At 39.7% G+C, this 12,105-nt stretch overlaps 1 protein-coding gene across 1 annotated transcript; it reads right to left on the bottom strand.

Moving 5' to 3' along the window:
- Positions 1-817: 817 nt before the first annotated feature.
- On the bottom strand, positions 818-2,560 carry LOC134319678 (E3 SUMO-protein ligase ZBED1-like). The gene is made up of 4 exons (XM_063000972.1): positions 2,512-2,560; positions 1,195-2,406; positions 939-1,096; positions 818-853 (listed from the first exon to the last, which is right to left on the bottom strand). Exons 1-4 carry the CDS (start codon positions 2,558-2,560, stop codon positions 818-820), a joined length of 1,455 nt encoding a protein of 484 aa, XP_062857042.1.
- Positions 2,561-12,105: the final 9,545 nt, after the last annotated feature.

Genomic DNA, 12,105 nt, shown 5'->3' with positions numbered 1-12,105 from the left:
TGTAAATCATGTGCTATGGTCTTTCCATTTACCAGACCTCAACACAATGAACCAACTCACAGTAAAAATGTGCTAGGCAAAGCTTTTTGTCATCAGATTAAAAACAGCAAATAAGGGAAAGCATGATTTTTTTTTTTTTTTTACATTTACAGTTGGACCACTGTTTGTATATGTGTGTATATAGTGACTTTGTGTTTTTCTATAGAACATCTGACACTGTGTGCGGTGCTGTGAATTGCAAGTTTTTCGATTGAAATTGAGATCCTTTAATAAATACAAAAATTTATGTAACACACCCTACATTTTCAAAAGTCACCTAATTGATTGCCGCAGCAAAAACAATTTTAAAAAATCATCGCCAAATAGTGACACAAAATGGTGCAAGATACTTGTATCTCTAACAGCCTTGACTTTTTCTAGCAGACTTTCCACAGGATTTTGAAGTGTGTTGCATGTAACCGTCACTAATGCAGCCCCTCTGTGCTCCCAGAGCATGTTTAGTGTGTCGGTGCCACACCCATGTCTCTGAGAGCACATGGTGGAGGAGGCTTTGTTTATGGTGTCAGGCCAACGCCTCCTCACAATAATTGGTCAATGAAGGGCATTTTTGATTGCTCTTGTCCAAACACTGTCAATATATGTTCAGCTGATTTAGTGGACATGTTGACTAATATCTAGGATTGAGAGAGGGTGTGTTTAAAGAAACAAAACCGGTGCAGAAAGGTGGGTTGTGCTTATTTAACTCAGTCATGAAATTTAGTGATGGGAATTCAGAGGTTTTTATTAAGGAATAAGAGTTTTTCCACAGTTTTTGGACTTAGCCGATTTCTTTTTTTGCTGACAACTTCTCCGGCTTTTGAAAAAACACGTTCACACGGAACAGATGAGGCTGGTATGCATAAATATTGTTTAGCCAACAAGAACAAATGTGGATAAACATTTTTGTGCTCATTCCAGTAGGCCAGTGGATCATCTGATCTTTGCAAGGGAGGATCAGACAAGTATCTCTGAACTTCAATTGTGGCATCTGATGTATGATTCCTGTGAGCTCTTGCCAGTGCAGCATCTCGATCAAAACTTGACCAAAGGTTGGAAGCTGAAAGAACAATAAAGATTTGACAGTCATGAATACATACAAGTTTCAGTGTGTCTATGTGACTGTCTGTGTGTTCATAATTACCAACTTACAACTACCTGAGGAGGATGTATTTTGTGCACTTGTTGCTGGTTGAGGTGAATGATCTGATAAAGTCTCCACTCGTGTCTGCCTGACCAGTGCTGCACATTCAGCTGTAAGTTTCCGTGCAGCATTTTGGGCCTTTTCTGGACTGTGAAATCCAATGGCTTTAAATCTTGGATCCAACAGTGTGGCAAGTGACACGAGTGTTGAGCTCTCAAGGTTATCAAACTTATTTATGAGGGTTGCAGTGATATTCCGTCCAAGAAGTGTTGCTGTTACATTTGTGGTCTTTAGTATTACTTCCTGGGTTGCTTGAAATAACATCTTTACAAGTGGAATCACCATTGAACCTGACACTCTCTTCTCCTGGGACAGTTCCACAGTTGCTGCATAGAACGGGGAAAGCACTTGGAGACATGCTGCGATTGTTTCATATTCCTCAGAAGAGAGAGGATGAACATCTGTCTTAAGTGATGCCAGAGCTGCCCCGACTGTCTGTCTCTCATCATACAAGCGCTGCAACATCAAAAAGGTGCTGTTCCAGCGTGTATCCACCTCCTGAATTAGCTTCATCACTGCACAGTTCATTTGCTGTTGCACATGTTTCAGTTTTTCTTTTCCGGTAGTGCTTGACCTAAAATAGGTCACCACTTTTCGTGCCTTTGAACGCAGTTCTTCTAGGCCAGGCGTTTGATCCAGGGACTTTTTAACAACCAAATTTAACGCATGTGCAATGCAAACAATATGTCGCATGGCTAGTTTTTTTGCAGTGCAGAGCATGTTTGCAGCAGCATCAGTCACCAGGCATTGAACCTTCCCCTCAAGTCCCCACTCCACTACCAGAGACATCAGAGCAGCTGCAATGTTTTCAGCACTGTGGTCTTGGGGGAAAGGCAGCACTCCTAAAAGTAAAGTGTCCATCTTCATATTATCCAGGACACAATGACAAGTTACTGCCAGATAGGCATCCATATTCATGGAGGTCCATATATCAGAGGTCAGGCTCACTCTCTCCACACTCTGCAGTTGAGCCTTGGCTTTGGCCTTCTCCTCCTCATATTTTTCCTCCACCATCTTCTTCAGAGCCTGTCTGGAGGGCAGAGTGTATGTGGGGTCAAGCTTTGCCACAAACTCCTTGAAGCCTGGATCATCCACAATGGTAAAAGCCTGAGAATCCCTCACCAGAAAATTTACCAAAGCCTCATCCAGCTCATGCTTTCGGTCCACTAGGACAGAATCAAACAAAAACTGTTATCTGACATCATGTTACTGTAACATTTTAGTGGTTTATAGAATTGTGTGGAAAAACATATATATTAAACATAACCTACCAGTGTTGTCCTGCTTGTTTTCATGCTTGGCTCTGTAGTGCCTAATCATCGAGGACGTATTGTTATTATATGCCAGTACAAGCAAACAATACAAGCACTGGACCTGTATGAACAGTAATGATCAAACAAAAAAATAAACTGTCAGGTCATAGAAATCACTTAAATCACCACACATCACCCCCTCCCCGCTTTAAACAAATTGCTTGTTTAGTAATAAAGAACTCACCTTATTAGGACTGATCAGTTCAAAGTGTTCCCACATTTGAGAACATCTTCTTTTCCTAGTTGACTCCATATTAATCGACCACAAGCAATATTTATGAGAGCAACAACACCACACGCAATAAACCCACATGTTGTCAGTTGTTTCGGGTGCCTTTAAAGTGTGTTTTGGCGCGCACAAGCCACCTGAAGCATTGAAGCAGTGGTTCAAAGGAAAAGCAACTTCGAGTTTGAAGCAAGGATCGGAGCTTCGGTGTCAGACTAACATCACTAGTTAGTATTGTTCATGTTTAGCTTTAACGTGGTTAGCTTAGTCTAGAATAGTATAGTCAGGTTTGTTGTGTGTTTAGTTTAGCAGTTAGCTTAGGTCATGTGTTGGCGAGTCTTGTCTTGTGTAGCCTGTCTTGTGTCTTTTGTTATCATTAAATCCTTTGTTAAGCATCTCTGCTTGTGTATCCACCCCCTCTTGTCAAGTAAGCCCATTCGTTACAGTAGCATCTAAAGTTGTGCTCATTCTGACACAAGTTGGATGAGAAGGCCCGGATCAGTAGTGACATTTGAATTCTAATTCATTTCAATAATAATAATAATAATAATACATTTTATTTATATAGCGCTTTTCAAGATACTCAAAGACGCTTAATGATGTAAGGTCAGTGCTCTGTAAAGGCTATTGGTGTTTCTCCAAAACAATCTCATCAACCTTTTATTTCTATACACCTCAAGTGCACAGGGACTTATTATAATGTCGGTATTGTCTGTCATAAATTCAAAAGTAGACAGCTTCCATAAATAATATTTTATAAACAATGTCAACAAGTTCTGGCTAATTATTTATGTATTCACTTTTAGTAGCCACTTAATCTTGTCTAGGGTTGGGTTGGGGTGGATCCAAAACCTACCACTGGGAAAAAGTTGAGAACATATCCTTCACACTGAAGCTTCATACACTCACTCCTTTGATCAGTTAATAACCTATGGACATGTTTTTGGGAGGTGGAAGGAAACAGGAGGACCAGCTGGGTATTGGAGCCAAAGTTTGTTTAATCAATCAATCCATACATACATGCATAAAAAACTCAAACATTATTGTCTCTATTAAAACTTGTAAGCATTTTGTTTTTGTTTATAGAGCTATATTGAGCTACAGTGCTGTGGAAACAAAAAGACAGGCTATGAACTCCATGAATACCCACTACTAGTGCTTTAACCACACAGTAAAGGTCACAATTGGACTGAGGCAATGAGATCCATTCGACCATTAACTTCAGGGCATCTTCCCAGCACGGCCAACTGTGTCTGTTTAGGTGCCTGGCCAGATTAATAGCACCACATGGGATATATACTTGAGAGTGCAAGATATTGCATCAGACTGCTGCACCACTATTGTTTCAGATTTTAAACAAGATTTATTATAAGACAACTTCAGCAAACACAAAAAACTGTTTAAACAGTATTATTAATTAATAATAAAATTAATTTAAATAAATTGATTTAATCTAATTATAGTTATTCATTGACACCGATCAGCCATAACATTAAAACCACTTCCTTGTTGCTACACACATTGTCCATTGTATCAGCTTCACTTACCATGTAGGAGCACTTTGTAGTTCTACAATTACTGACTGTAGTCCATCTGTTTCTCTGCATGCTTTGTTAGCCCCCTTTCATGCTGTTCTTCAATGGTCAGGACTCTCCCATGACCACTACAAAGTGGGTATTATTTAGTTGGTGGGTCATTATCAGCACTGCAGTGACACTGACATGGTGGTGGTGTGTTAGTGTGTGTTGTGCTGGTATGAGTGGATAAGACACAGCAGCACTGATGGAGTTTTTAAACACCTCACTGTCCCAACCAAAAATATCCAGCCAACAGTGCCACGTATACAGCGTCCTGTGACCACAAATGAAGGTCTAGAAGACGACCAACTCAAAGCAGCAATAGATGAGCGATCATCTGACTTTACATCTACAAGGTGAAGCAACTAAGTAGGAGTGTCTAATAGAGTGAACAGTGAGTGGACACATTATTTAAAAACTCCAGCAGCGCTGCTGTGTCTGATCCACTCATACCAGCACAACACACACAGTCAGTGTCACTGCAGTCCTGAGAATGATCCACCACCTAAATAATACCTACTCTGTGGTGGTCCTGTGGGGGTCCTGACCATTGAAGAACAGGGTGAAAGCAGTCAGTAATTGTAGAACTACAAAGTGCTCCTATATGGTAAGTGGAGCTGATAAAATGGACAGTGAGTGTAGAAACTAGGTGGTTTTAATGTTATGGCTGATCAGTGTAACTGATAGTTGGGTTTGATTACACTGAACACATACAGTTTGGGTTTCTGCCAGGCATGTTAAATCTAAACATAATTTAAATAGAGAACTGTTTGAAATATAAAGTTCACATTTACAGCAGATGCTTTCATCAAATTTCAAAAAGCATACAAAGTCATCTCTGAAAAACACAATCTCTGAGACACAATGTAATAAGTTTAAGGCATATTAGATTTCCATATGTGTAATATAGTTGGGTAGCAGATTTCCCAAAACTAGACGACTGCCTACTTTAAATTGCCCCAGGTATAAGCAATTAGGTGCATCACTAATTTGACAATGAATAAATTCATGACTCTCTTTCAGCAGAAATTTTTTTTTCCTTCTAAATGCCAGGAAAAGTTGATCTGGAACCTTTAAACTGAAACTTTAACTTTGAAATTTTAATAGAGATTGAGCAACATTAATATTTAATTTCAGTTGGAAACCAACCACGGTAAGCCAGCCAGAATGTCCCCTCTCTGTCTTTTCATCTCTCTTTTCTCTTTCTCTATTTCTGCTTTCTAAAATCTCTTCCCATGGTTCACTGTGGATGTCCTACAAGTGTGCTCCTGTTTAATTAGCCTGTAACATCTGTTCTGCTATAAGAAAAAGAGACAAAGCCTAATGACATGCCGGATAGAGAACTATCTCTCAAGTGCAGGGGGTGAGGCACATCATTAACACCATTTCAAGACAGAACAATGCTTTTGACACAAACATGTTGTTTTAAACTCATCATCTCAATATGCAGTAAGAATTAATTACCATGTGTTAAGTTAGTGAAGGTGCCAGGCTTGATAGTTTCTCACTGTCAGCCAACAACTGTACATTTGCTATGATAAATTGCCAAACAGATACAAATATGAGCACAGGATGTGTGTTTAATTCCTCAAGAGTATCTTTAAAAGCTTAATCAAATCATTCCTCCTTTCTAATAAAGGACACTTACTATTAATCCCTGTTTGGGACATCTTTTCAAACAAGTGTCCTCCTCTACTAGATACTTTTTGTGAAGCAAAATTCCCACATGATTACAATGATGAAAGAAGCAAATGAAATTATGTTGCTAATTGGCTGCTGTAGCAATAATATGTCTTATTTTCTTCATTAGGGAAAGTCGAGGAACCGAGAAAGTACAATGTGGTCTCAATATGCTTTATTGCTGGACATTAAATTATTCCACTGCCTAAATTCAATCGAGTAACAAATGTGTACATAAGATTTAAAATACCTGGAAGGGTTTTTTAGGTCCTACCTAGTAAACAGGAAAATTCTTGTTGCTAGTGAGCACAATTATTTATTAATTTACATTTATCACTTCATCTTAATCAGGTTTGATACCACAAAGAAAGACTACTTTCTTTGTGGCGCAGGGGTAAAACACGCTAGCACACCAGGGCTGACATTTCAAACTCGTCGGTTTGAAACTCAGCTTTGCCATCCGTCTGGGCTGGGCAGCTTTATGAACAACGATTGGCTTGTTGTTAATATGGTGGAAAAAGGCCGGATAGGGACTCTCTCATGGCTGATTCAATTACGACCTTTTCTGGCTGATTGATGGCGCCTGCACAGAGAAAGGGAAAGAGTGCGTTGATCAAGGTGTGGCTCTCCGTACACAAAGCTGATCCGCATATGCAGGTGAAAAGATGCAGTCGGCTGCTGCAGACAACGGAGGGGGGCGTGTTAGCTTCGTTCTCCTCAATCGGAGCGGGGATCGGCATCAGTGGAGAGGAAGCATTATACACTCATTATACATTATATAAGCATCATACAAAGCATTAAAAAGAAACACAGACAGACTGACATATATACCGATCAGTCATAACATTAAAACCACCTCCTTGTTTCTACACTCACTGTCCATTTTATCAGCTCCACTTACCATATAGAAGCACTTTGTAGTTTGTTAGCCCTCTTTCATGCTGTTCTTCAATGGTCAGGACTCTCCCAGGACCACTACAGAGCAAGTATTATTTGGGTGGCGGATCATTCAGAGCACTGCAGTGACACTGACATGGTGGTGGTGTGTTAGTGTGTGTTGTGCTGGTATGAGTGGATAAGACACAGCAGCGCTGATGGAGTTTTTAAACACCTCACTGTCACTGCTGGACTGAGAATAGTCCACCAACCAAAAATATCCAGCCAACAGCGCCCCTTAGGCAGCGTCCTGTGACCACTGATGGAAGTCTAGAAAATGACCAACTCAAACAGCAGCAATAGATGAGCGATCGTCTCTGACTTTACATCTACAAGGTGGACCAACTAGGTAGGAGTGTCTAATAGAGTGGACAGTGAGTGGACACAGTGAGTGACACACCACTACCATGTCACTGTCACTGCAGTGCTAAGAATGATCCCCCACCTAAATAAAACCTGCTCTGTGGTGGTCCTGTGGGGGTCCTGACTATTGAAGAACAGGGTGAAAGCAGGTTAAAATAGTATGCAGAGAAACAGATGGACTACAGTCAGTAATTGTAGAACACAAAGTGCTTTTATATGGTAAGTGGAGCTGATAAAATGGACAGTGAGTGTAGAAACAAGGTTGTGGTGGTTTTAATGTTATGGCTGATCAGTGTATTTTTGTACACATGGTGAACAAGTGATTGAAGAAGGATCAGGATTTATGTGACTGTATGATACACAGTCCACCAGCAGCAAGATTGTGCTGCTACAAATAGGAACAAATATCCAATATTTACTGTAATCACAAGAGTGTACTACAGTTATACAGTTGCCCTCTTCCAAGATTGATTTAACTCTGGGGGTCTTAGGTTTGAGACTTGGATAAATTCACATACACAGTCAACTGTAGATGTGCTTTATTATATATATATTGTATATATACAGTATATATATATATATATATATATATATATATATATATATATATATATATATATACAGTATATATATATATATATATATATATATATATATATATATATATATACTGTATATACGTATATATATATATATATATAACATATAGGTTAGAATGGCTGTTTTCTTAAACCATCTACCAATGTTCTGTCATCTACCAACACATGTCATTCAAAGAGTAGATATGACCCAAACAAGCTTATTTAAATACTTATTCAAAGTAAGCTCAACCAAATGATTGAGCAGACCATCAAAGGGTTAAAGTGTGTCTTTTCTAAATTGAAATAGCTAAAAAAAAATAAAGTGGTCAGTGCGTATTAGTTTGCTAGACCATCAAAAAAAAACTAGGAAGAGATCTGGTAGACCAAACACCACAGTAGCATCCGAAGAAAAGTTTCTGAGAGTTGGTAGCTTGCATAATAGGCAGCTCACATAATGACAGCTTCAACCTCAGCTTAAGACAGGTTTTAACTAGGAGAAGAAGCATGAGCTGCAGGTTTGTCAGGTCAAGTTACTCTTAGTACATGTGGTGAATGCAGCAGATTGGAACAGCATAACGGCCTGACTGACTTTATTAAGGGCTAAATCATTATGGCAAGACAACTGGGTTAAAATATCTCTGAAACAGCAAGAGGTGTTCAAAGTCATTAGAGAGTAACTACAGACAATCATCTATGGAAAGACAAGCAATGAATCAACAGGTTGATTCATTGCTTCAATAGATAACATGCAGTCTGAAGGTTGAAGGTAGAATTAAGGAAATACACTGATCAGCCATAACATTAAAACCACCTCCTTGTTTCTACACTCACTGTCCATTTTATCAGCTCCACTTACCAAATAGGAGCACTTAGTAGTTCTACAATTACTCTGATGGAGTTTTTAAACACCTCACTGAGAATAGTCCACCAACCAAAAATATCCAGCCAACAGTGCCCCGTGGTTAGCATCTTGTGACCACTGATGGAGGTCTAGAAGATGACCAACTCAAACAGCAGCAGTAGACAAGCGATCGTCTCTGACTTTACATCTACAAGGTGGACCAACTAGGTAGGAGTGTCTAATAGAGTAGACAGTGAGTGGACATGATAATTAAAAACTCCAACAGCGCTGCTGTGTCTGATTCACTGTCTAACACACCACCACCATGTCAGTGTACTGCAGTGCTGAGAATGATCCACCACCTAAATAAAACCTGCTCTGTGGTGGTCCTGTGGGGGTCCTGACCATTAAAGAACAGGGTGAAAGCAGGCTAAAAGGGTATGTAGGGAAACAGGTGGACTACAGTCAGTAATTGTAGAACTCTACAAAGTGCTTCTGTATGGTAAGTGGAGCTGATAAAATGGACTGTGAGTGTAGAAACAAGGAGGTGGTTTTAATGTTATGGCTGATTAGTGTATATGCTAAGGTGGCAAAAAAGCTTGACTAGGCCATACAAAGCTGCTAGTGGACTACTGATGGATAGAAAAAATAAATAAATAAGACATACCTAAAAAAGATGTTTTCTCAGTGTGCGACGCCAACTGACAAATACAGAGAGTGACAAGTAAGCATGGTGGTTTGGTGTTTCCCCCAAAAAAAGCATTTTCAACTGTGTTTACTTGTACCCTTTTCACAGATGGATGTGGCATAGTACATATTTCAACTAGTAATTTTCATGATGACAGGGCTTTACTGTTGTGCCCCTCAGAAGTTATACTCAGTTATTTTATTTTTGTACTACTGGATGTCAGAAATCTGATTAAAAATATGTTTGTATACACACCACTGCCAAACACTGCTACGAGCAATGCTTTGGAAGGATGGAAGAAATCCCTTATACAGCTTAAGTACCAGAAATAGGGAAGTGTGTCAAGGGTAAATTTTATCCAGCAGTGTTGTTTGTGGTATTTTGTGTATAAAAGAGTTTTTCGAGTATTTCTGTCCTTGTGTTTTTAAACATACAGTCTGCATATAGGTTATGGTATTGGGTTCAGGGTATTGGGAAGCAGCTGTGGTCTTTAAATCAGGTCAATTCATATTGTATGAAAAATTACACATGGTGCACTGAGAGTTTTAAAACATATAATTTATTTAACCATTCATCATTGCTAACTGGCATAGCATGTGATTTGAGTACCACACAGCACTATGGTTTCAAACTGGGTATTTGCCTCTAGTCTCTGTCTCAGATTGTAAATGAAAGATTGGAATGGATTTGCATATTTCTCCCTCTACAGTGCATAATATCATTAAACAGATCATGGAATCAGGAGGAATTTCAGTGCATAAAGGCCAAGGGCACAAGCCTAAGCCTAAACGCCTGTGATCTTTGACCCCTTAGACGGCACTGCATCAAGAACCGCCATTCAACAATAGCTGATATAACCACATGGGCAAGGGATTACTTTTTATCAACCTTTGTCAAGCACTACAATACAGAGTTACATGCACAAATGCCACTTAAAACTTTACTGTGCAAAAAAGAAGCCTTATGTTAACCACATCCAGAAGCGGAGTCAACTTCTCTGGGCTTGGAGGCATCTAGGATGGACCATCACACAGTGGAAACGTGCATTGTGGTCAGATGAATCAGCATTCCAGGTCTTTTTTGGAATAAAATTGACGCCGTGTACTCTGGACCAAAGATGAAAAGGACCATCCAGACTGTTATCAGCAACAAGTCCAAAAGCCAGGGTCTGTCATGGTATGGCACACATTACAAAGGCATGGCTGTGGAAGAAGAGGGTACGGGTACTAGACTGGCCTGTCTGCAGTCCTGACCTGTCCCTAATAGAGAATGTGTGAGAATTTTGAAATGAAAATGCGACAACAACGACCCTGTACTGTTGCACACTGTCACTTGGTATCCTCGGTGCCAAAACGTCTTTTAAGTGTGGTGAAAAGGAATGGCAACAGTGGTAAATGCTTTACTGTCCCAACTTTTCTTGGAACGTGTTGCAGGCCTGAAATGCAGGAATGGATGTTTATTAATAAATGAAATGAAGTTGACCAGACAAAACATGAAATACCGCAGGTTCATCCTGTCTGCAATCAAATAAAAGTCAAAGTAAATGTAAGAAACTCTGTGTTTTTTTTTTTTATTATTTGCATTCCCCATGCTGTCCCAACTTTTTCTGATTTGGGGTTGTAACATTGACGTGAGAAAAACATGCCCAAACCCTCACCATTACTAAAATAAAGGTTTAAAATCAGGTTGTCAGGACCTTGATTGCTTTGCTGCACTTTCATTACTCACAGCAAAGGGTTTCTCTTCTTCAACAAGTCTCGCTTTTCTTCTCTCTCACACACTCATCAATAAGGGGATTTGAAGCCAAAGCTCTATGCATTATTAATAAGGCTCTTGATTGCGACCTTGACCCTAAACAAAATGGTAAACACTCAATAGACCCATCACACAGTGCTGACAAGTAATGAAGGTGTGGACCCTAAACTCTATATCCACAGCTCTCCAGTACACAGACAATGGTGCATGTGGTGATTCAGTCCATGTTGCATGCTGGTGTCTAAAGTAAGGCTGTGGGTGTGTGTGTGTGTATGTGTGTGTGTGTCCTTGCCGTTAGCCAGTCTTATCGATTTAGAAATTGTCGCCAGCCTTCAGAAGCAGATGGGTCTGGAATGGAGTGCCGATGCCAGTCACAGACAATCAGCATCAAACCTGTAGCACACTCAAGGTGACACATCCACTTTGCACATGAGTACATTCTCAATATAGAAACACAGCTAGAAAGCTCAAGCTGAACTTATGCTAGCTGACATGTTTAGGTGTCTGGAAAGCGCTCATGATATGGCACTGCTTTTTTCAACCTACTCCCTAGAGATACAGTATACAATTATAGTCCAAGGTTTGCATTCACCTGTAAGAGCTATACAAGTCAAGATAGTCTTGGTATAATGATGATTCCTGCAAGTGATGTTTTTATAACTTCATTTCTTTTTTCAATTTTTATCAACCACTTTAACTTGGTTAGAGTTGTGGCAGGTCTGGTTCCACTGGGAATTATTTGGCGCAAAGCAAGACTACCCTTGACAGGACGCCAGTTCATCGTAAGGCAGCCTCCCTCGCCAAACATAGTAATTCATTTCAGTGCCAATAGCACCAGTGAGATTTGGAAGCTGGAACTAATCAGAAAAAGTTGGGACAGTATGAAAAATGCAAATGAAATAAAA

The sequence above is a fragment of the Trichomycterus rosablanca genome, chromosome 8 (assembly GCF_030014385.1).
Source record: "Trichomycterus rosablanca isolate fTriRos1 chromosome 8, fTriRos1.hap1, whole genome shotgun sequence".
Taxonomy (NCBI): Eukaryota; Metazoa; Chordata; class Actinopteri; order Siluriformes; family Trichomycteridae; genus Trichomycterus; species Trichomycterus rosablanca.
This window is presented reverse-complemented; position numbering and strand designations above follow the sequence as displayed.